A 25,218-nucleotide genomic window follows, 5' to 3' on the forward strand; every position below is an offset into this window, starting at 1 on the left:
GGTGAGTATACTACTGCATGACAAATCCTAGGGAAGAAGGTGGGCAGGGTGTCTAACAACCAGGGCAGAAGCATTAAGAGAAGTTTTCCTGGGAGAGGTGCAAGTCCGGAAACTAGAGAGATGATGTACAAAAGTTTGAAGCAATAGAAAACAAAAAAAGATGCCTGTAGTAAAATGTAAGAAATTCCACAGGCCTGGAGTAAGGATATAGTACGTATTGGATGACGGAATACGACAAAGCCAAGAAAATTGGCAAGAGTTTGATTATGAATAGCCTCATGCCCGGGTCTATTCCTTATACCCATATCAGAGACTGTGAAGGGTTTTAAGCAGGAAAGTGACAGTATTTGATTTGATTTTAAGAAGAGCACACTGGCTGCTTCGATGGGGATGGATCAGCAGAAGTGATCAGAATCAAGAAGGCTGGTTTGACAGTCACTCCAGGGAAGAGAGAAATGATGATGGGAGGAGGTGAGCCATGACAGGGGTGAAGAAAGAAGGACTTCTAATAAGGGGATGGATATTAGTGCTGGGTATGGAAAGACGGACTGAACTCAATAAAAGAGAGAGGGGAAGTCATTTGGGGCGTGAAAAGATTCTGAGTTCATGAGTGATAGGAGATAGAGACTGGTCTGGAAGAAGCTGAGGTTTCTAGAAGAGACACAAGGGAAGTAAAGAAGGGGTGAGGAGGAGGAGGAGGAGGAGGGACGCAAGAAGAAGGAGAAAGAGGAGGAGAAATAATTTAAGATCAACGAGTGAAATGGGCCATTTGAACGTGAATATTAGGAGGAGGCTCTCAAAACACAGCAGAATCTTGGGTGGCCTCTCTGGAGATGCAGACTGTAGATGATGCCTGGAGTCTTGCACCCCATACCCCCTCACTGCCCAGCATCCCCTCTTTTCAAGATCTTGACTGTACTCTTGTCCATTTTTCTCTTTTGGAAACTGAGAGTGGGTTAGTGACTTCACTCCTTTTTCACTGAGAAAAACACTACGTGTCATTGAATCTAAGATGCCATTTTTTGTAAAACGTATCATTGTTTTGCATACACTAAGAAAATAAATAACCTGCCAATTAAACTATGACATACCATCAGTTTAAGAAACATTCTAATTTCAGAGATATTACAATCTGAAAAATCTTGTAACACACCTATGAAAAGTGATCAGAAGTAAAGTTTAAGAAAATGGTCCCATTACCACAACTGTGAATTGTACCCACCCCACCTATGGGTCCATAGGTTCTCCTTCCCTTCACTCTGTATGAACTTGCAGGAGCTCTTATCTAAGGCAAATAATTCCAGTCATATACAAGATCCTATTCACTCTTCCCTGCTCAACTATGACCCTAAAATAATCCCTCTTACTCATAGAATCAATGTTTCCCTCTCTGAAGAATAACTCCCATCAGCATATAAAAGCTTTGTTGGTTCTATATTAAAAGAGAAGAAAAACTCACGCACTCCACGTCACCTTCTGTGTTGCTTCTGTATTAAAAGAGAAGAAAAACTCACGCACTCCATGTCACCTTCTGCTATTGTGCCATTCACTGCGAGATTCCTCCGTAGAGTTTGCCAAACCCCTACCTTCACTTCCTCTCTTCTTATTTTCTCTTGAACTCACTCTACTCAGGCTTCCACTCCCATAATTCCATTGAAGCATCATTGTTAGGGTCACCCATGACCTCCATGTTGCTAAGCCCACTACTCTGTTCTCATCTTCATCTTACTCATCCTGTAAGTGGCGTTTGACACAGTTGACAACAACCTCTGCTTTGGAAAACATTCTTCTCTTGGTTTCCAGGATACCACACTCTCTTGGCTCTCGTCCCACGACACTGCCACCCGCACCCCTGGCCACTTCTTAGCTTCCTTTCCTTGTTCCTCATTAGTATGCCTTTACCCCAACTCTTCGATGTTAAATTCCCCATGGCTCAATAACTGGATTCCTTCTTTTCTCTATCTACACTCTCTCCCAAGGTAATCTTGTCCAATCTCATATCATTAAATATCATTGCTATGCTAATTTATATCTCTGTTCTCTCCCCTGACTTTCCAAATGTCCACTCATCATTGACAATCGTATATGTAAGAGACTTCTCAAACCTAGGTTCGAACCCAATTCCTCATTGCCCATCTGAACGGATCCCTCCCACAGTATTCACCACAGCAGTAAGGCAATGCCATCATTGCTGTCACTCAGGCAAAACTTTGGGAACATCCTCAGCTTCTCCCTTTTTCTCACAAGCATTTTCTCAGTCCATTGCCAACTAATGTCAGCACTACTTAAAAATATATCCACAATCCAATCACTTCTTACAACCCTCATTGCCACTGTCATGGTCCAGGCCGCCATTTTCTCCCACCTTGATAAATACTATAGCCTCCAAGCTGGTTTCTGTGTATGTGGTCTTGCCCTCTACAGTTCTTTTCTACATAACAGTCATAGTAATTCACGTAAAATGTAAGTCAGCTCCAGTTACTCCACTGCCTGAATTTCCAGTGGCTTCTCATTTCATTCAGAGTAAAATCTGAAGTCTGTTCCACGGTCTACAAATTTCTAGATGACCTATTCCCACACTATCTCTCTGATTGTAAAGAAAATATATTTCTTTCTTTACTTGTTTCTTTCTTTCTGCTCCCCCAACACCCACACACTAAATATAAACTCCAAAATGATTGAGACTTAGCTTACTCACGTCTCTACATCCCGCTCTTAAAACGATGTCTGACATATAGGTGATGTTCAATAAATATTGCTAAATGAATAAGTGAATGTGTGAATGAATACATTTCTGGATTATCCCTAGATTTCAGCAAAAGATTTTCCCCGCATCTGTTTCCACTTCAGTGAGCTACAAAGGCAGAGGTCTGCTCTCTGTACATCCATCTCACCAGATGGATACTAGATTAAATTATATGACAATGTCGGTAAAACACTCAATGGGCTTCTTGGAGAAAGAAGGATAAAAATAAGAAGTTATCATTATGCCACTAGCATTATTACAACTAGTTTAGTTCAGTGGTTGCTGCTTTGACTACTAATAGCCTCTGCTCATTTCCATGATCCTTTCTTCCTCATTTTGAGTCTCCTTCTCCAATCCTCCTCTTTCTGTTTCCTATTTCCCTCCACCTTTGCCCTGTTTTGTGAACCTTTTATGAAACAACACAAAATGAATGTCATTAGGCTGTCATTCATATCATCCTCAATCTACCCAAATAAGCCTCTGCAGAATCTCACGCCAGCCTCATAGAGAGGCTTTAGGAGGGGAATAGAGGAATACAGAGCAACCCGTTTTGAGAAGGAGAAACTCTGAAGTCAGGTTAAAATTCTGGCTCAATCACTTACTAAGAAACCTCTCTCAGCCTCAGTTTTCTCACCTACAAAATGGGGATGTTATTTATGCCTTCCTTATAGGAATGCTATGAAGATTAAAAATGTAATAAATCCAGTTATACAAAACAAATAAATAAGAGTTAAAATAAAAACAAATACATAAATGTAAATATAATAAAAATAAATTAACACAGTCCCTAGCATTCAAGGAAGTGTTCTATAAATAGTATCTATTATTTCTGGTTCCTCCACCCCTCAGTCCATGCAGTTTCCCTTCTAGCTGGGCTGGATCACCTCCTGATCATTTGTCTCTGCTTTATTCATGTCTTCTCTTTGCAGAGGATGTCAAGATAGAGCACGTTATTAAATAAATTTTTAATAGCTGCATATTGTATACACAGAAATGTACACATATAAATTGTGTGTACAGCTGCATGAATTTTCACAAAGTAAACATGTCCATGTGTGGCTACTGTGATCAAGAAACAGAACACTGGGCTTCCCTGGTGGCGCAGTGGTTGAGAGTCCGCCTGCCGATGCAGGGGACATGGATTCGTGCCCCGGTCCGGGAAGATCCCACATGCTGTGGAGCGGCTGGGCCCGTGAGCCATGGCCACTGGGCCTGCGCGTCCGGAACCTGTGCTCCGCAACGGGAGAGGCCACGACAGTGAGAGGCCCACTTACCACACACACAAAAAAAGAACATTACTAAGACTTCCAGAAACCTCTCTCATCTCTCTTCAGTCACTTCCCCATTCCTCCTCCACAAAGGTTAACGCTCTTTGGAATTCTAAAGCAATGTATTTGTTTTACTGTTTCTGAGCTGTGTAAGAATGGAATCATACAGCATTCCCTCTTTCGTGTCTGGCTTCTGTAACTTAATGTTGCGTTCAAGAGATTCTTCTATATTTTTGCATGAAAGGGTAGTTGCTTCTTTCTCATTTCTGTATTGTAGCCCATCATGTGAATGTATGACAAATTATTTACCCATTTTTTTGTTGATGGGCATTTGGGGCTATTTCCCTTTGGGGGACTATTTTGAACAAAACTTCTATGAACATTCATGGTTTTTGGTGAACAAAGGTCACATTTCTGTTGGGCATATTCCTAGGAGTTGTAATTGTTAGGTCATAGGGTGAGGACATATTGAGTTTTCAGTAGAAGCTGCCAAAAAGAGTTTTCCAAAGTGATTGTACGAATTTATTCTCCCAGGAGCAATGCATGTAAGTTCCCAGTGTTCAACATTGTCACTTCTTGATACTGTCAGATTTTTCAGTTGAGCCAGACTGATCGGTGTGTTATGACACTGTTTTAATTTACATTTTCTGAGGACTAGTAATCACCGTTTCAAATATTTATTAGCCATTTTGATATTCTTGTTTGCGAAGCGCCTGTTCATCCCTTTTACCCATTTTCTTGTCTTTCCGGATTGCCTGCCTTTCTCTTATTGGTTTTAGAGGTTATTTACATATTTTACACATGAGTTCTTTGTCAGATACATTTATCACCAATATTGCCTTCCACTCTGTAACCTGCATTTTCATTCCATGAATAGCATCTTCTGATAAACAGGAATTCTTAATTTTAAAGTAGCCCAATTTATCAATCTTTTTCTTTTACTTGGTGCTTTATGGATGCTACTGAATAAGTATCAGCCTACCCAAAAGTCATGAGATATTCTTCTGTCTTATATTTAAGAAGTTTTTTTGTTTTACCTTCCACCAGGAGAATATTTTTTCCTCCTTTCTATGATCCCTCTACCTAGACAGATAGAATGGATTACCTCCTTTTCCACATCTCTGTAATAGTACGCATTACTTTTACTAGCTCTACTATATTACACACTACCTTGAATCATATGTATTTTCCTGTCTGTCGGCTCTATCATATTCCCACTCTCCATTCACTCAAATACCTAAATCTTTCATGGTCTTTTCACTGAATCCTGGTAGTGACACCTCCTAAGTAACTCCAAAATTGGTCTATTTCTCTCCATCCCAACTGTTGCTTCCACGGTTTCAGTCTGTGACATCTCATCTTCAATACTGCAGTAGCCCTTAACTAACCGGTCACCAACCTCCAAACTACTCCTCTCTAATTAATTGACCACACAGTAGCCAGAGTGATCTTCCAAAACATTAATAATCTCTTCCTGCTACTTTGTTTTTTAAAACCCTTTTATGGTTCCCATTACTCTCAAATTAATATTCAACTCATTAATGTGCTACAGAGGCCTTCTAGGATATGACATGTTCTTTTGCCTTTCTCACCATTGATATCTCTGCTTTAATCTCTTAAGATCTTTTCAATTTCCTTGAATGCCATTCACGAGGACTCTGCTCCATAGCTATGTCCCTGCCCCCTTCTCCACTCTTCAGGTCTCATTCTGTGCAACTTTTTATCAAGAAAACTTCCCTGATTCTCTAGTCGGTGAAATCTCCATACTACTGGGTATCAAGAACCGTCACAATTTTTTTCCATCCAAACTCATTGCACATTATTATTCGTCTAAACCCATGTTTTTTTGATAGAGTGTATATTTCCTTGAGGCAAAAAGTATGTCTGTCTTGTTCACCACTGTTTTCTGTGCCTAGCTCAATGACAACATGAGTTCTTGAAAAATATTTGCTGAATCGAGTTGAACTGATGTGTGCTCATAGGCCCAGGATCCAGCACTGAATGTGGCACGTAGTCAGTCTCGATAAAGGTCTGGCGATTCAGCATCTTCGTAAGCATCAGTATCGACTCAATCACCAACACGGTGGAACGATGATTAAATAGCTTCTGTAACATCCCTACCAAACGTCGCCAACACATAACCCTAGTAACAAGAGAGTCACGACATGCTTCAGCAGGACATTCCGGGTTTGGACATGAATGTGCATTAGAAGATCTATTTTATACTGAGTTTAAACTGAGATCTAGTTTAAGCCTGGGAGCCTTGTAGTTTCCCACATGTAGATCAGGTTTGCCCCATTTTATCCATATTATCGAATTTGACTAACTTTTCTGCAAGACAGCCCTTTAGGTGTCCACAGACACATCCTTCTGCTCTATGTCCACTTTCATCAGTTATGTATTATAAGACACTCTCCTTCAGTTTCTTGATGTCCCTCTTGAAATGTGCTGCCCACACTTGGACCCAATCCGCCAGGTGTGCTCTGACCAATCTAGAACAGAACGAAGCTGTCATCTCCTCCTTTTGTGTGAATAACATACTGCTAACAATGTGACCAATGGCAGATCTGGGTTTTAGGACTGAGGCTTAGGCTACAGGTGCTTATTGAGAAACGGAATTCAAAATTACATGTGAACATGAATATGCAGAATGAGAAAATTTAGGGACTTAGAAGGTGAGGGAGCCCTGGATCTTAAGCTTCCTTAGCTTCACTGTAAATCAGCTTCTAAATGGCCCTAAGATCTTAATAAATTCCTAGTGAGATCCTGTTAATCCCAACTAATTTACTCTGATTATAACTCACCTCCTACGTGCACAGCAGGGTGACCAGACACAGACCGGAGCCGTACTTCCTGGATTCAAACCCTGCTCTCATCCCACAAGCTCACTGTAGGCATCACAGGAGCTAATATTGAAAATCCTGGTGCACCCAAGGTAGGTCTGTCTTCCTTATTCATTTCTTATCAGGCGTTACCAAACTCATCTGTCTACTCTTTTGTCTACTAAAGGGGTGTAGGATTATTCTTCATGTACTTGAGGTTTTGTTTTGTTGGCTTTTGTTTTAATGCTAAACCACTCTCTTGGCCTGAATTTTCCTGATGGATTTTCATTCATTGCTCCCAAGTGACACTACCAAGCTTGCTCTGTACCACTTTCCAACCATCTTCTATAACAGGAGCATGAATCAAAGAGTTGCCAAGGAACCAGAATATAAAAGTCATATTAGGCTCTGTTTAGCTCGACCTGCCAATCTCAACCCAAATTTCCTCCCACTGACATTCAGAATCACCTTTATCAGATACCTTTCTAAAAGGTCACATTCTTAGTTCGCTCAAAGTTAAAGCATATGACAGTTTTTATGACTATAAAGTTAATACACGAACATTGTAGAAAAGTTAGAAAAGGAATTGGAAGACTAAAATAAATCATCTCTAACCTAATCATCCAGAAGTAACCTCTTTTAACATCTCGCATAATTCCTTGCAATGTTATTTTTCCTTATCCTTTTACATTAAGATCATGCCATACATTCAGTCAGAAACCATCCACTTTTTAATTAACATTATAGTAAATCATTTTCACGTATCCTGAAAATTCTTTATAAACAACATTTCAGCACCTGCCTAATATCATGTTGTATGCTACACAATTCATTTAGTCTCCTCATGTGGAAAATTGAAATCTTTACATTGTTTTTTTCTTTGCTATTATAAATTATGCTTTTTAAAACAGCACTATCTATACTTAAAGTTTTATCATTTTTCCCCCTACAATCTCCTCTCCTCTTTAGGATGAATTCATCAGGATAAAATGACTATTTTAAAGAGTCTATTTTCTTCAAGGTCTTGAGTATATATGGAGCACATAACATGTACCTGACACATACTAGATAATAAACAAATACAAATATGTATGTATTTCAACAAATTAATCCTTAGAATTGTTGCAATTTCACTAGCCATGCCTAAGAGGATCCGTCTTTCTGTATTCCAGCCAGCACTGAATGTTCTCGTTTGTAAACTCTGCTAAAAGCACGCACACACATACACAAATACGTATGGGTATATGAATATACTGCAGACCACTAATGATTAACAAATAAGGAGAAAGAAGTTGACATAGAACCAAAAATTCTATAAAATGCCCTATAGTTCTTGGAATTCAAATAATATCTGCCAAAATATATTGAGAATCAAACACAATAATGTAGGAAATTCAGAGGCTATGATATGAAACTTTAATATATATTAGATCTGGAACATCTATAAATAACACTGTTTAGACGTTTTCATCAAAATAATCAGATAAAGCTCACATTTCCATACTTTATATCTGAAAACTAATTAATAACCATGAATTTAATGTCCCATATATGTTAAAATTTTTAAAAAGACATATCACAACTGTCTTAATTTGCATATTTTTATTTTTTGTTGGTTTCTCTGCCTTTCATCTTAGTTTTCATTCTCCCTCCACATCATGCCTCCTGATACCCCCTCATCCCTCCTCCCCCAGGCTGCTCTCCCCTCCCCCTCTCTGTTCCCATCATTTCCACTGACATCCTACCTTGAAGGTGCAGTTTGCTCTCCGTGCTTTGCAGAAGGACGGAACTCACAGAGTCCAGATTGTCATAGCTGTTACAGCCCAGAGGCCCAGTGCGTGTCTCTGTGACCTGGAGTGGACATCAAGGGCGACAGATGTGAGACAGATGCCCTTGTCTGGGACAGATCCTGCAGAGTCAGCCCCCAGCAGAGCTCAGGCAGCAGAGAAAGCCTGACCTGAGCCAGCGGCCACTTCTGGAGCCCCTTGCCTGTGTCAAGGACCATGCCTGACTGTTGCCAAGCAGACAACGGGATAGCAGGGCAATCTAGCAGACTGGAGCCAGGACGCCCACGTTCTATCCTTGGTTCTCACTGCACAAAGCCATTTCAAGTATTATATGAACTAAAAATAAGTGGAAACACTATAGTGTATTTCAAAAGCATGGGCTTTGGAGTTAGGAGAGTCAGTGTTAGATCCTGGCTGCGCCCTTTATTTGCTGTGTGCCCTCAGGCAGACACTTCTGTAAACTCCTGCAATCTGAAGCTAGTAAATCCTTCCAGGAAGGTGGTGAGACTAAACCTGATGGGTGTAAGTGCCTGACACGTGGCATATGTTCAGTAATTGACATCTTATTACCAGGAGTCTCTATAAATTGTAACGTGCATTATCGATGAGTGCATATGCGTTATCATTAGGCAAGAACAATAAAATTATTCCCATTTTCAAAAAAAAAATTAGCAAACAGCACAGTCAGCTCCACTGCAGAACGATCACCCCAATCCTCTGGTGGTGTGCTTCTCCAACTGTCTTACAATAACTGAGGTGGTGGACAAGAGGGAAACAGCTACTCTAAAAGACAACCTTGAAATATGAATGGTTTAGTATGTAAAGTGGTTTCTTCATGTCTTTAGCCTTTACTTTCCATTATATAACACAATCACCTGTAGGCTTGTTTTGAGGTTTGCATCCAGCTATAAGGACACGGCACTGACTGCTGTCAGGAATGATGACTTGGGAAATAGTCACACAGATCTCCCAATGCCAGCTCTGCCCCTGTCCAGCAGCAGAGCCTTGGATCAATAACTCCTCTTCCTAAGCCTCAATTTCTGCATCTACACAATGTCAGTAATACTGTTACCCACCCTAACGGTAAAGGGACCATATTTTTGAAGTATCTAGCACTTAGGAAACAGCACAAAAATGGAAGCTTATTAGGCTTTGCTTTTAAAAAATAATATATTCTTTTTTGTGTACAGAATAATGACCTCGTTACTGTTAAATGAGATTCAAAACTACCAATCCACCTTGCTAAAGATGCTCAGGAAGAGAAACCATGGGCAAAACTTCCCCACCTGGGTCAGCTGCTCATCTTAGACAAAGCTGGCAGGGAGACCAATTCTAGCCAGCTGGGTCTTGAGGTAGCGTCAAGAAATGGCTAGAAAAATCCAAGTGCCAGATTGAGTGTCGAGGATGGTGCTATTGCAAGAATGGCTTCTTGAGTGGCCTGTGTGCAATTTCTCTAAGAAATTCCTCGTAAGGAGGCACACTGCACTTCCGGGATGCACAAAAGAGGATTACCTTCTGACAGAGCTTCAATATCTCAATTCCACATCCCATCCCGCGGGGAGGGAACCATTTGGTGATAATGAAAACCAGGCCTTTGCTTCACTCAGACTCCGATAGCTTCATCAAGCTCCATCTCTCTGTGCTGAGGTCCCTAACACCATAATCCCCCCAATATAGGCGATTCTTCTCGGATAAACTGGCTCTTTGTTGATCTGATTTATTTCTCCCCTTCCTCCCTCCCTCTTCAGCAAGTCTCTCCCCTCCCACATTTTTTCTCTTCCCTTGGTCAGTTTCTGACTCATCTGCCTGACTTCCACCAACACTCCCCGGCAACCCCTCATCCCTTCACACACACACACTTTTTCCCTAGAGATACCTTTTAAAGTCTTGATATAAGACTAGGTCTGCATTTTATTCAGAAGGAAGATGCTCAGGAAGAGAAAATAGACTGAATAACGAGGTAAAATGCAGGTATAATCTGGTTTAAGAAACTTTGAGATGCAAAAAAAGCTTCATTGAAACCCTCCAAAGAACTAATCCTTTTTTACCAAAAATGTCCTCCTTTATTCTCTTTATAAAGGTAATCCTTGAATTTACTGCATTTAAAGTGGAATTTTTTTAAGTACCTATGCTCTAAGGCATTGAGCCGAAAGTCTCCACAGCTGTTCTTACCAATGTGGCTATTTAAACTTAAATAAATTAAAAAAAAAAAACACCTTACAAATTTAGTGTCTAAGTAGCCACATGTCACATGCTCCGTAACCCCATATGACTAGTGGCTCCCGTCTTGGCCAGCACAGATACAGTCTCTCCATTATCTTGGAAGGGTCTATTGGACAGCGCTGGGGTAGATGAGCATGGGTCGGCACATGACAGACTGCCTGATTTATAAAGTTTTATTGGAACACAGCCATGCCCATTTTGTACACACTGATTGTATGGCTAATTTTGTGCTATAGCAGCACAGCTGAGTTGTAGTAATACCGATCATATGACCTGCAAATCTTAAAATATTTATTATTGACCCTTTACAAAAAGTCCTCGTGGATCCCTGGTCTAGAGAGTAGAGTTCTAGTCCCTGTTAATGTACTGGCTAGGTGTGTAACCCCGAGCAGAAGTCTTTAACCCTTGGACCTGAGTGTTCCCATCTGTAAAATGGGGAGGGAGGATGAAAAACACAGCTGTTAACCAATTACTGACCTAGGCATAATCTGACTCTCGAGAGCTCTGTGACTTTCGAAAATGATTTACCCACTGTAGCCTGTTCCTTCACCTAGAAAGGGAGTCTGGAAATCATCCACACAGAGCTTTAAGAGTGAAGGAGAGTAAGCTGGGACAAAGGGAGAGAGTGGCATGGGCATATATACACTACCAAATGTAAAATAGATAGCTAGTGGGAAGCAGCCACATAGCACAGGGAGATCAGCTCGGTGCTTTGTGACCACCTAGAGGGGTGGGATAGGGAGGGTGGGAGGGAGACGCAAGAGGGAGGGGATATGGGGATATATGTATACGTATAGCTGATTCACTTTGTTATACAGCAGAAACAAACACACCATTGTAAAGCAATTATACTCCAATAAAGATGTTAAAAAAGAAAAAGAGTGAAAGCAAGTACTATGTTTAATTCTGCCATGATTACAGCCAGGGTTGCCCCAGGAAATCAGTACATGTGGTCACCTTAATGACAATGCTCGGGATATTATGGGGCACTTGACGACCTCAGGCAGAGTGGTTGGCAGGGGGGCACTGTTAGCTCCCTGGGTAAGAAGCCAGGGATTTCATCTGCCCATTGACTCTCAGACTACCTTTGTGCAGTGCTGTTGTCTTAAGAGCCTGCCACCCGAAGCCACCCTCAAGCCGTACCTTGATTGCTCCGGTTGATATCTGGATCTCATGGAGCCTCCTCATGGTGCCATCACGGTCGACAAAGTAGGACGATGCCAGCTGGTGCAGAGCTTCAACACTTTGAGTGGCATTCCCTGACTTCCTGTCCAGGTGACTTTTGTCCATGTACATGGTCAAGGCCTCCTCCCCTGCACAGAAAAGGAAAGAAGCTCAGGCGGCCCGTTGAGCTTTGGGATGCGTAGAAAGCCTTCATGGCTTGGACGCCGAAAATAGCTTCAGACCTCTCATTAATTTTGCCCAAATTTCCTTCTGCCTCTGAAAATCAAGAGCACAATGAAAGCAAGACGGTCCAGCGGTGTCTGTAAGCACCAAGCTCCATCAGGACGAAGATCATGAAAAGCCTCTTAGTCATCAAGTCCAGCTCTTACTAATCCACTTTACAGTTCTCACCAGCATCATCTCCTAACACAACTCACTTCCTCTCTTCAAGGCTCAGGCTTTTCTGTAAAATGATGGATTCGCCATAGATGGTCCCTTCCCATTCCTTTCTTCTCCTCTGTTTCCTCATCATCATCCAATTCCACCTATTCCTCCTTTCTCCCCTCTCTTCTTCCCTTGTTCTTTCCTCCTTTCCTTTCCCTCTTTCTCCTTCTGCTACCCCTTCCCAGACAGATGGATGTATGGATGGATAGATAAATAGAGATATAGACAGAGAGAGAGGGAGAGAGATAGATAAGACATAGTTCAAACACAGATACAGACAGATAGATAGGAAAAACTAAACTGTCAGCCCTGTGAAGTCAGACACTGTCTATATTAGCCACTGCTGTACCCCTTGTACAAAGCCCAGTGCTTGGCATATAGTAGATAGTAAATAGTTAATCCATCAATTCTTTTCATTCATTCAATATATATTTCTTAAGTTACATCTTGGGGAGAGAGGAGATGACATGAAAGTTAGGCATAGGGTGGAAGAAACAGACAGACAGAGAGAGAGAGAGAGAGAGAGAGAGAGAGAGTAATAGAAAATCTTATGTAATTTACCATGAAGTTTTCCTTAGAAATACATGCGTAGATTACTAACAGTACTAACTAACGGTGCATTTTATTTTGGACAAGATGTTTCACCAGAACTTCACAAAGGAAGCTCCAGATATGCCACCTAAATAGACGTGATCATTGTACTGCTGGTTTCACTCTCAACGAACTGCACCTACTGCATAGAATAATTAAGAAGAATAAATTAATTAACACACGTAAAGTCCTTATATCATTGTCTGTTCGTTGTAGCAATCAAAAATCATTTGGAGTAGTAGTAGAAAGCAGTCTCTAGAACGAGACTGCCTGGACTTGAACTAGCTATGGGAACAAGTTACCTGCACTCTTTATACCAGGGGTCGCCAACCCCGGTCTGCGGCCTGTTAGGAACCAGGCCACACAGCAGGAGGTGAGTGGCCACGAGCTCTCCATCGCTCCCCACCGCTCCCATTACTCCCCACCCCTCCCCACCGCTCCCATCACTCCCCATCACTGCCCACCGCTCCCAGCACTCCCCACCGCTCCCCACTGCTCCCATCACTCCTCATCGCTCCCCACCAGTCCCCACCCCTCACGCTCACCACTCCCATCGCTCCCCACCACTGCCGTCGCTCCCCATCGCTCTCCATCACTCACATTACCGCCTGAACCGTCCCCCACCCCCATCCGTAGAAAAACTGTCTTCAAGGAAACTAGTCCCTGGTGCCAGAAAGGCTGGGGAAGGCTGCTCTATACTGCAGTTTCTGCATGTGTAAAATTGGGAGCACTAACTGTACTTTCCTCCTAGGGTTGTCATAGGATTGAATCCGTTAATGACATAAAGCACCCGAGCCCTGCCTGGCACATAGTAAGCCCTGAGGAAGGGTTAACCACCGTTATTCGATTACCACAAAATACCAATCATGTGAGCCTTATCCTTACTTCTAGTCAACCCAGTAAAACAGGATAGTCAGAGAACAAACATTACTGATACTTTCTGAGGACAAAAGCCTGATATCTAAGATAACTGAAATTTCTTTACAACGCTGATGATTTCTGAGTTGAATGGAAAAAACAATTTACTTTCGAAAGAACATCCTAGGACGTGGGCACAGTCCTGATCCCTAGGTTAATTCTTCTGCCTCGGACCCCTCCATGACTGCTTCTAGAAAGTGGTTTCATTGTCATTCAGAGTTCTCCACGGGCAGCCTCCAGCCTGTCTTTTCAGCCCTGTCTCCCTCCCTGTGTTCCAGCCAAACCATTCCTTCTGCCTCCATGGTTTATTATTGCCAATTCCTCTCAGGCTTTCCTCAGACTCTTTTTTATTCTGTTTGGAATACCGTTCTGTCCCTCCCCTAAATGGCTGACTATTGAAATCCTATCCAGCATTTTGGGACCAATTCAAACATCACTTCCTCTTACTGCTCTGTGTCCTTGACCTGGCATCTCCTATACACTCTTCAGAGCCTGCTCGGCTGGCCATCACCTTACTGGCGAGGTTTCCCCAGCCACACCCTCCCCCCCCCACCCACGAGAGAGCTGTTATCACCTCCCTCCATCACGCTCTAGTGTGTCCATTACGTTTAGCTCAGCTCGCATGCACTGGGTATTCTGTGTGTTCTGAGCACTCTGGCAGGCACTGGGTGACAAATGAATAAGACAGTGTCCCCGTTCTTAGAGTCACCCAGGGACTACATGCATGCTGTCAGGTACAGGAACCACTGGCCAAGTGTGGCTACTGAGCATGTGAAATGCAGCTGGTCCAAACTGAGATGCACTGTGCCTGTAAATTACACACAGCAGAGTTCCAAGGTCTGGAAAATGTAAAAAAACAAAGTAAAATATCTAATTCATTAATAAATGCTGGAGAGGGTTTGGAGAAAATGGAACCCTCCTACCTTGTTGCTGGGAATGTAAACTGATGTAGCCACTATGGAAAACAGAATGGAGGGTCCTTAAAAAGCTAAAAATAGAGTTGCCATATGATCCGGCAATCCCACACCTGGGCATATATCCAGAGAAATCTCTAATTCGAAAAGATCCATGCACCCCAATATTCATAGCAGCATTATTCACAACAGCCAAGACATAGAAACAACTCAAACACCCATCAACAGATGTTTGGTTTAAGAAGATGTGGTATAAGATCTTCTTAAACCAAACATAAAACCAAGCCATAAAAAAGAATGAAATAGTGCCATTTGCAGCAAGATTGATGGACCTAGAGATTATCATACTAAGTGAAGTAAGTCAGACAGAGAAAGACAAACAGTATATGATATCACTTATATGTGGATTCTAAAAAATAATACAAATGAATCTATATACAAAACAGACTCACAGATAGAAAACAAACTGATGGTCACCAAAGGGAAGGCAGGGGAGGGATAAATTAGGAGTATGGGATTAACAGATACAAATTACTGTACATAAAATAGATAAGCAATAAGGATTTACTGTTTTTTCAGAATTTTTCAGAATCTGAAAAAAAGTATATATAACTGAATCACTTTGCTGTACACCTAAAGCTAACACAGTATTGTAAATCAACTATATTTCAACTAAAAAAATAAAAACAGAACTGTAACGGAAAAAAGAAATAAAAATATCATTAATAGTTTATTAGTTACATGTTGAAATGATGCAGAGTGCCTGCATCCCTGTAGATGATGTGGGACCCAAGACACTGATGATCTGGTCTCTCTAGCTGCATCCCGTGCTGCTCTCTAGCTGTGCTCTATCCTGCACAAATGTGCCCTATTTTCTCTTATGGTTGGGACTCTGCTTTTCTGTTTTTCTCCTGGCTAACTTCTACTCATCCCTCAGGTGTCACTTAAGACACCTCCTCTAGGTAGCCTTCCCCGAATCCCCCACTGTTTACTTAAACTAAAGTAAGAACTCTAACCACGGGCTCCCATGATCTCTTTTATTTCTCCAATATGTTACCTGTCACACTTCCTGGTGATTTCTTGTTTAACAGCCTCTCTCTTTTACTAGAGGAGAAGCACTGTGAAGTCAGTGAGTATGTAGGAGTCTTTCGTCATTTCACTGTCTTTGCCTAGCACAATATGGGCATATATTATGTGCTTAACAAATGATCAGGGTATGTGTGGGTAAATGGATAAATGCAGAAGTGGTCCAACTCTACGGTGTTTGTTGATTGACTGAAATCTTCCAGTAAGAGGATTCATCATTTTCAAAATTAATCTCTGGGTTCCACATGCCTAGACTCAAGTTGAGTTCAGAATAAAAAACTCATATTTGCACCTTCCCATGAAGTCTTCGCCAGTTATGCAGGAGGACACAATTGTCCACCCTCTGGACTCTGCAGTAACCTGAATAGACTTGGCTTAAAAGCGACTTTATATACAATTAGACATTGAGTTCTAGGTGTGGTGAGTGGTGGCCTGGGGCAGGAAGGACTCTGATTCTTCTTTATAACGTTCCCAATGCTTTTCCCAGGTCAAACAAAGAGCAAATGTTCAGTTATCATCTGATGGATAGATGGATGGATGGGGAGATAGATGATTAAATGGACAGGTGAATAGATAGGTGGGTGGAGAGGTAAATGATTAAATAAGTGAATATATGCTAGAAGTTAGAGCCAGGAAGCAGAGGATATAAATATTACAAGTGTCAGCCCAGGCTCGCCAAGGGGCCTGTGAAAGAGAAGGTGAAACAGCTCAGTTCCCTCCCGACTGAGAACTGGCAGAAGCAAACCTTAGATCAAGAGGGGTTAATGGACTTCTTGCTGCGTTATTCAGACTTAATTTCTTGTTTATTAAGAGAACATTCTGTTTAGAGTCGCTTTCCCATTTGGGCATTCCTGCAAATTGCCTCTTCACCCCTTTCCTCAATCTGTCTGTCTCTGGGGGCTTTGTCTCACTCTCTATAGCACTTCTTTCAGAGGGGAACAAAGTGGGACACATAGGAAAGGGGGGATGTGGGGGCAAGTCAATCATCTTATCCTTTGAGTTACCTGGGGGCACTGTTCCCAGAAGAAGGAAGGGGATGTCTGGATTTCAGGCCTCTGGGGCATCCCTCATCCTTTCCTTCTGAGACCCTGTGACTTTATTCTTCGCCTTCCTCTTAGCCAAGGGGAGCTCTCCCAAAATACAGGGTGGGGAACGAGTATACACACAAACATACATTTACACAAGCACAAAAACGTGAGTGTTCACCCATCAACAGACATTCGTGCAATACACATACATTCACATACATGTGCAAGCTTACATATACACGTATATGTGTACATTGTACTCATATACATGGGTGTAAGATGTATGCGTGTGTGCATTGCATATGTGTGTATGTATGTCTGCATATAGATTAACTTTCACGCACGCACAGGCAGGCGTCTGTGCCCATCCATCTGTGCAGGGAGACATGCGCTCCCATGCACGTGTGCAAGCTTAGCTGTATATATCACACAGACACCCACCTCCAAGGTGTTTCCTTTAATCCAAAATATGATCTTCAGAGGGACTAAGGGAACTTGCCATCCCTGTATTTATGTGGGTCATTCCAGACCCCAATTTTTTCCCTTTACCACCATCCATAAAAAAATCACTCATACCAATTATTTTGAGTTTAACGGATTTCACCCCAAGAGTGAGGATCCCATGGAAATGTCTTAGATGTCAGCCCTCCTGCCAGCTCCACTTCCTCCTTCTCACTCCACTTCCTTCCTCTTCCCTAAACGCATTTACTTGTCCTCTATGTGACAGTTTAAGAATCATCTTTTGTTGTTTGAGCGCGCCCTCAGGAACTCACCTGACACCTCAAACAGCTTATCAAAGCATTTCCTCTAAGTGAATAGGTGTTCTCCGTAGGCAAAATGACAGTGAATACAATTCCCTGCGCCTCCTTATATTCAGATGGAAAAACTGATAGCCAGACAGGAAAGTGAATTTCTCAATGTCTTCCATTCATCTAGTGAGTGGTAGGAACGGGTTTTAATCCCAAGTCCCCCAATTTTTTAGTCTCACTAAATGATAACAATAACAATAGTTATAATAAAAACAATAATAATAGCTAGAACAACAACGGCAATGACTTGTTAGGTGCCAAACACTGCACTAAGCACTTTCAATGCATCATTATTTAATCTTCACAATACGCGTGAAGTACTCGTATTATTTCTATTCATCAAAGAGGAAACCAAGGCTGAGAGTATTGAGTAACCTGCCAAGGTGACCCAAAACTGGTGAGAAACGGGAGATCAAACTCCAGAGCCTGCCCTCGCATGCCCTACAACCTACCGCTTCCATTCTCTCCCATTGCATGGGAAGGCTCTTAAGAAATACTTTTCCACAAATGAGTGAATGAAGTGATGATGCAAGAAGGACCTCACACGGTTGCTGGGCTGCTGCCACACTGTGTCCATCAACAGTAAATCCCCCACCGTCACCCATGCTGAGGATTCAGGGAACATTTAGGGCTTGCTGTCCAATACCGGAACTCAATCCAAAGCTTTGCATATTTTAAAATATTGTGCTGTGAAAACAGGAGAGGACCAAGGCTCTGTGAATAATTCAACACCTCGCCTCAGAGAAATTAAAAATATATTTCACTGCAAAAGAAAAGTCTGTTATTTGGGACTTCCGGGGACTTGGACAGAACACAGTTCCTAATGGAAGCACTGCATCGATCTCAATAATTGTTTTTTTCAAGTGAAATGGGAGATGGGGGAAATTTAAAGAAGAGGGTACAGGTTAATGCCACACTCAGTGTAGAAGTGATTTCATTTTCACTTTACAATAGAGTAGAAGTTATACTACATGATTTAACACTCAAATGTTAAAGAATACATGCTGGCTGGTTGGTTGTTGGATTGGGTGGGTTGGCAGGTGAGTGACTTGGTTAAAGAGATGACAGATGTTGGGTCAAAAAAATAACACAGGCTTTGTGGACAATAAACCCTAAGTTCAACACTTATTTTTGTCACTTCTTAGCTATACCTCTTGTAAGTCTCAGCTTCCTTATCTATAAAATGGAGATAATATAACTTAACTTGCCATTTTTGAGGACTAAAGACTATGTACAATACCTGCTATGAGCAAATAAGAAAGTGTAATAGGAGTAGCTAAGTAGTGGATACGAATGAATGAATGAATTTGCCCAACCAATTTCTCCACCCAAATTCTCCACATCATTGGTCTTCCTTGAAATGCATACCTAGAAAGCTTCCCCACCCTCCTCTACCCAGCCAACGCCTACTGAGCTGAACTGCCACTTCCTCCAGGAACTTTATACTGACTGCTCCAGCTTGTAGCACTCACCCTCCTCTAAAAAAGATCACTTGTTATAAGCATGCCTCAGTCTACCCGCCTGCCTTTGTCAGTACAGCAATCTTGTTCAGCTGACAGGGGCCTTATCTAAATGCATAACTTTGCAGCTCTCTGAGCAGGTGGCATGGTGCTCCACTGCCGAACGGGCTTTCTCAAAATTCAGTGGACTTAGTCACTGTGGCAGAAAACTGACGGCCAAAGGATGGTAGCTCATTATATAAAACGATGCACGCAGGCAAGGCCCATGGCATCTAAGTGCACTAGCCTCTACCATTTCCCATTTTCTTTGCATTTCTTTCCTTCCTTTTTTCCTCCCCTCTTATCTTCACTCCCTTGAAGATGAACTGGACATGATGGGGAGGGATGGGTAAAGCTGAGCAGGGTGGAGCAATTAAGCTGCTTTCCTACTACTCTACTCCAAACCCATATAAGATACAAACGATACCCCATTTGTAAAAAGATAACCTCAAGTTATCAACCCCTAACTAAAGCAGACTTCAGCAAACAAAGGCACTTCTCTAAACATCATCTGAAGTTATTTCCCCAGATTACACTGCATTCCAAAGGAACTAATATAATAATACGATTAAACATTCCCAACGAATTGAGCGAATTCCAAGGTGAAGCCATATTTCCACAAAAGTTAGTAAACTCTCAAGTTAGACTGTCCCAGAGAACGGAATCAACCAAGACAATGTGGCTTATCTGGCAACATATACTTCTGAGTGACATACGATGGCAGAGATGTCAAGATGGCTTTGATCCTAGGCCATCCCACCGTCCTCTCCATCTGACTCAAAGTCATGACAAGGCTATGGCCCAGTGGCTGCTGACCTACCTCCCAAGGTAGCGGAGATGAGGAGGTGGGTGCCGTACTTTTTGATGATGGTATCGATGAACTGCTGAGTGGTGGGTCTCCTGCCAAGCAGGCGGATGCTCCTTTGAAACTCCGGCATGAGGGGCACTGGATGACGGACCAGGTCTCTCCTCTCAATGGCTGTGTTCCTCACCTTCCAACGGGCAAACTCCCTGGGCAGGAGACATGAGTGAGACTTTCCACTTACCACCTCTACCCCCAAGCCAAAGCCCACCCAACCATCCCATCCAGGCGTCTATCCTTAGGTGAGAGAGTGCCCACAACTATTTTTAATATTTGTGAACTGATACTTAGATCTGGAGCCCTCAGGCTAGATCTAAGTATTGGGTACTATTCTCATCACTGGGATACTGCAGTGAACCAGACAGATGCAGTCATGTTCTCACGATGCTTACAGATCATCAGAGATACAAAAATCATTGTCATCTAGTTGCTTATTCATCTCCCTCACTAGACTGTGAGTGAAACCAGAGAGATGGGATCTTCTTAGGTACATGGTACATGTTACATGGTGCGAGTCACAAGTATGCTAGCTGGATAAATAAATAAGCAAAAGAATAAAAGGAAGGAAGGCTGTGTACCAATGGACAAGACGTTAAGGCACAATGCAACTTGAAACCTGTTCTAAAACAATTCCACAACCCAATAATTAGTCCAGAGCTCAGTTTCATTCGAAATTTTCACATGCATTCACTGAGCAAATACTATTTGGAAGAAATTAAGCTTTGTTCTGACCATGTAAGGGGATTTCCACTCTTCCCTTCACTAATGACAGAGAAAATCAAGACAGAAGAACATTGAACTTGGGAGTCTAAGCTCAGGGTCTCGCTCTGCCTCTTGTAAACTATGTGGTGTGATCTTGGGCAGAGGATGTCACTTCTCTGGATCTGCATTTCCTTATTTATAAAATCCAATTAATATTATCTATTTCATATTGCTGGTGCCCGGATTACATGAAACATAGGGTGTGAAAACACCATTGGAAATGCCAGGCACTAATCCAATGTGAGAGTTTTATATCTTTTATTTCCTCACACATTCACAGATACATAAATCATTAAAGGTTCACGTGTAATGAATGAGGAGAATGCAAACCAAATACAAGTAGACATTTAAAGGGTCTTGGTTCAGGTTGTTTTTGCTTTAATAATGACCTCTGCTCCTACCAAAGATGGAGCTCCCCCTGAAACAACCAGTTCTCCAACCTGAGTTACAAGCTCCAGGTCCCTTGAGAAAAACAGACTAGCCAAGAGGACTGTAAGGTCAGCCCAGATAAATGATGGGAATGAGAGTTTAATGAAAAGGTCTCTCACTCCTGCCACAGATGAGAGAGATGAATAAAGGAAGGGGCACAGAGCAAGAAGAAGCAGAACAGGGTGGGAATCGGGCTGGAATATGTCTCGGTAATTCAGTGGTGGAGTCTGACCCCTCATGCACAGAAAACTGTGTCTGAGGAAAAAGCTTTCCAATTGGAATGCATTTCCAAGCCTCAGAGCTTATAGTCTGTGGCTGCTTAACAAATCTCTGTCCACAATTCATAACACAGTTTGAATTCTAAATAAAATCTCAGTACTCTGCACATCTTAGATGTGTATTAAGTCAATCAACTGCACTCAGTGAACCTCGCAGGGCACCTACTAAATGCAGGATATCGTGTGTACAGGAGGGGAGTGGACACATCCCAGTCTCAGAAGCTCACAGTCTGGCAGGAAAGGCAAGACATGTCCAGCTTATTGTAAACCAAAGACTACAGGATGCAGAAGAAGGAACACAGACTTCTGAGGTCTCTAGGGGAAGCTTCAGTGAGGTCTTATCTTAACTATAGTTTTGAAGTTCACATGTGATTTAAACAAACAAAAATGTTGTTTAACATTTCAACAAAACCCAACAATCCACATGGATGAAAGGGCAGGAGCAGAGTGAGTGAGAGGGGGATACATAACACATTATGGTAAGAGCTGAACAGGAAGGAAAGTGTATGAAGAGGGTGTGAAAGGGGACAAAATGGAGCAAGGGGGTTGACCAGACATGAGGAGAGAGTGGGGAATGCGAGAGCCAGCTGAGGGGAATCTTATAGGTGAGGTAGCTGGCGACACAACTCCCCAAGATTACTGCTCCCTGATGTTCACACCCTGTGTAATCTCCTCCCCTTTAGTATGGGCTGGACAGGACCCAGTGATTTGCTTCTAATGGACAGAATTTGGAGGTGATAGCATGTTAGTTTTGTGAATAGGTTACAAAATAGTTTTGTGATTAGTTTACTTCTCACTCAGCCATAAAAAAGAATGAAATAATGCCATTTGCAGCAACATGGATGGACCTAGAGATGATCATATTAAGCAAAGTAAGTCAGAAAGAGAAAGACAAATACCAGATGATATCACTTATATATGGAATCTAAAATACGGCACAAAAGAACAGGTCTATGAAACAGAAACAGACTCACAGACATAGAGAACAGACTTGTGGTTGCCAAGAAGGGGGTGTGGGGGAGGGATGGACTGGGAGTTTGGGATGAGCAGATGCAAACTAGTATGTATGGGATCGATAAACAACAAGGTCCTACTGTATAGCACAGGGAACTACTGATATATTCAATATCCTGTGATAAACCATAATGGAGAAGAATACGAAAAAGAATATCTAGAGAAAGAGTCACTTTGATGTACAGCAGAAATTAACATAACATTGTAAATCAACTATACTTCAATAAAAGAAAAACAAAAAAACCTATAACCCCCAAATACGGCAACTTCCGTTTTGCCCCTCCCCGCTGTCTCTCTCTCTGTCTCTCTTTGTCTTTGTCTTGTTCTTGCTGCCATGTTGTGAGATGCACTGTTGAGAGATCTATACCGGGAGGAGCTGAGGGAAGCCTCTGGCCAATAGCTTCTGAGGAACTGAGACCACACAAGGGACTGAGTTCTAACAGTTACTATGTGCATGAGCTGGGAAGCAGACCCTTCCCAGTGGAATCTTCAAATGACAATAGCATGGCAAGAGTAAGGGCACCCCATTGAGCCACAGCCAGATTCCCTACCCACAGAAACTTTGAGATAATACATAGTGTTATATTAAGCTACTAACTTGTGGGGTAATTTGTTACTCAGCATTAGATGACCAATAAAAGGCAATGAGAATCATTAGATACTTCTCATCCGCTTATCCCTGAAATTTATAAAGCTATGTACGTGTAGTTATGAAAAAAAATATGTATATATGCATAGAAACATACACATATTTCAGTATAATAGACATATAGTTCTATACTATTATGTTATAAATTATAGTTATGTTATATACAGGGATATATATATAGAGAGATAGATATATAGATATAGAAATATGTAACATTTATTTACAGCTTACAACCTTGGGTTACTATTTTTTTCATGTGACTATGTCTACAGTCCTCAAAACTAACATGCATTACACTCAGAGAGGTTAAGTAACATGTCAAAAGTCACACAGCTCATTAGCGGTAGAACTGGGGGTAGAAAACTTGTATCCTGACTCTTAAATCACACTTTTAATGTAGATATTGAGTAGACTATAAAAACCATAGTAAAACCAGTGCTGACACAAAGAAACAATACCACCCCCACCATCAAATTATAAGCCTATGGCTTAATTCCTTTTTCTTTCTTTCTTTTTTTTTTTGTGTTTTTAAACAGCCTCCACATTCTTTCTGATGTTCACTAGCTATACACCCAGGGCCTGCCATCTGTGTTGCTTCCTTGAAAAAACTAAGGAGGAAGCCAGTGCTGGGTTCCTGGTTCCTGCCTCACAGGATGGATTCAAGGCCTAAGTAAGGGGATGCATGTGACCCACTGAGCACAGTTCTGGGCACTTGGGAAAAGCTCAATAACTGAGGGGTGTTATTATGAAGTGCTGACTCTGCCAGGCACTGCCTGTTCAGCACCACAGACAGCTCCCGATCCTAAGGAATTTCCATCTTACTGAATGATGTGCTATTTGCAACAGTCATCTTAGTCACAGAGGAATCAGACAGGAGGATCCCTGACCTAGTCTGGAGGAGCAGCTGGGGTGGGAGCGGGGATGTCAAAAAATTCTTCTGTATAAGTTGAATCTTGACGAGAGCATAGCATTTGGCCAGACAAAGATAGGGGAAGGATATTTCAGGAAGAATAAGCTCCACGTGCAAACATGGAGAAAAATAAGAGAGAATAAGACAGTTGGAGAGAGAGGGATGTGTGTGTGTGCAGTATTCGTGTGTATTGAGTGCATGTGATATATAAATGATAAGAGGTAAAGACAGAGAGGTTGTCAGGGACCACACGATGAAGGGTCTTGTGTGTTGAACTGTGTTATTAGATTTCTATCTATAAACTCTGTTCTTTTTTTTTTTTTAAGATGTTGGGGGTAGGAGTTTATTAATTAATTAATTTATTTTTGCCGTGTTGGGTCTTCGTTTCTGTGCGAGGGCTTTCTCTAGTTGTGGCAAGCAGGGGCCACTCTTCATCGCGGTGTGCAGGACCCTCACTATCGCGGCCTCTCCCGCTGCGCAGCACAGGCTCCAGACGCGCAGGCTCAGTAGCCGTGGCTCACGGGCCCAGTTGCTCCGCGGCACATGGGATCCTCCCAGACCAGGGCTCGAACCCGTGTCCCCTGCATTAGCAGGCAGACTCTCAACCACTGTGCCACCAGAGAAGCCCTATAAACTCTGTTCTTAATGGCCAACAGTCCAGACTAAAAATGTTCTAAAAATGAGTCTATGTGACTCTGATGATCATGAGAATGTTGGAGTTAATACTGTAATAGCCACAAGATTCTACAATTTTATTCTCTTTACCAAAATACACTTCAGTAAAAAGTCTTCACAGTACCTAGATCTATTCAGAAGTAGATTTAAACAACACTAGAACTAAAACAGTTCATTTATGCTTTCAAAATTTGAATGCTTATAATTTTTCCAGATCTGAGTATACAGCAATAAACAAACTAGATAAAAGTCATACTATCAAGGAGCTTACATTCTCGTGAGAGTGGACAGACAATAAAAGGACAAATGTGTAACATGTCAGAAGGAGAGAAGTGTTATG

The 25,218-nt window shown here is 41.9% G+C and overlaps 1 protein-coding gene across 1 annotated transcript in view; it reads right to left on the bottom strand.

Moving 5' to 3' along the window:
• BRINP1 (BMP/retinoic acid inducible neural specific 1) overlaps window positions 1-25,218 on the bottom strand; it is a 179,284-nt gene that overhangs the window by 44,241 nt on the left and 109,825 nt on the right. Inside the window, exons 3-5 of the mRNA XM_024762613.1 lie at window positions 20,120-20,310; window positions 11,990-12,159; window positions 8,582-8,687 (exon numbers count right to left, since the gene is read on the bottom strand). Of these exons, the coding sequence (XP_024618381.1) occupies window positions 8,582-8,687; window positions 11,990-12,159; window positions 20,120-20,310 (467 nt within the window). The remainder of the gene's footprint in view (window positions 1-8,581; window positions 8,688-11,989; window positions 12,160-20,119; window positions 20,311-25,218) is intronic.

Source organism: Neophocaena asiaeorientalis, unplaced genomic scaffold (assembly GCF_003031525.2).
Source record: "Neophocaena asiaeorientalis asiaeorientalis breed wild unplaced genomic scaffold, Neophocaena_asiaeorientalis_V1.1 scaffold78, whole genome shotgun sequence".
Classification (NCBI taxonomy): domain Eukaryota; kingdom Metazoa; phylum Chordata; class Mammalia; order Artiodactyla; family Phocoenidae; genus Neophocaena; species Neophocaena asiaeorientalis.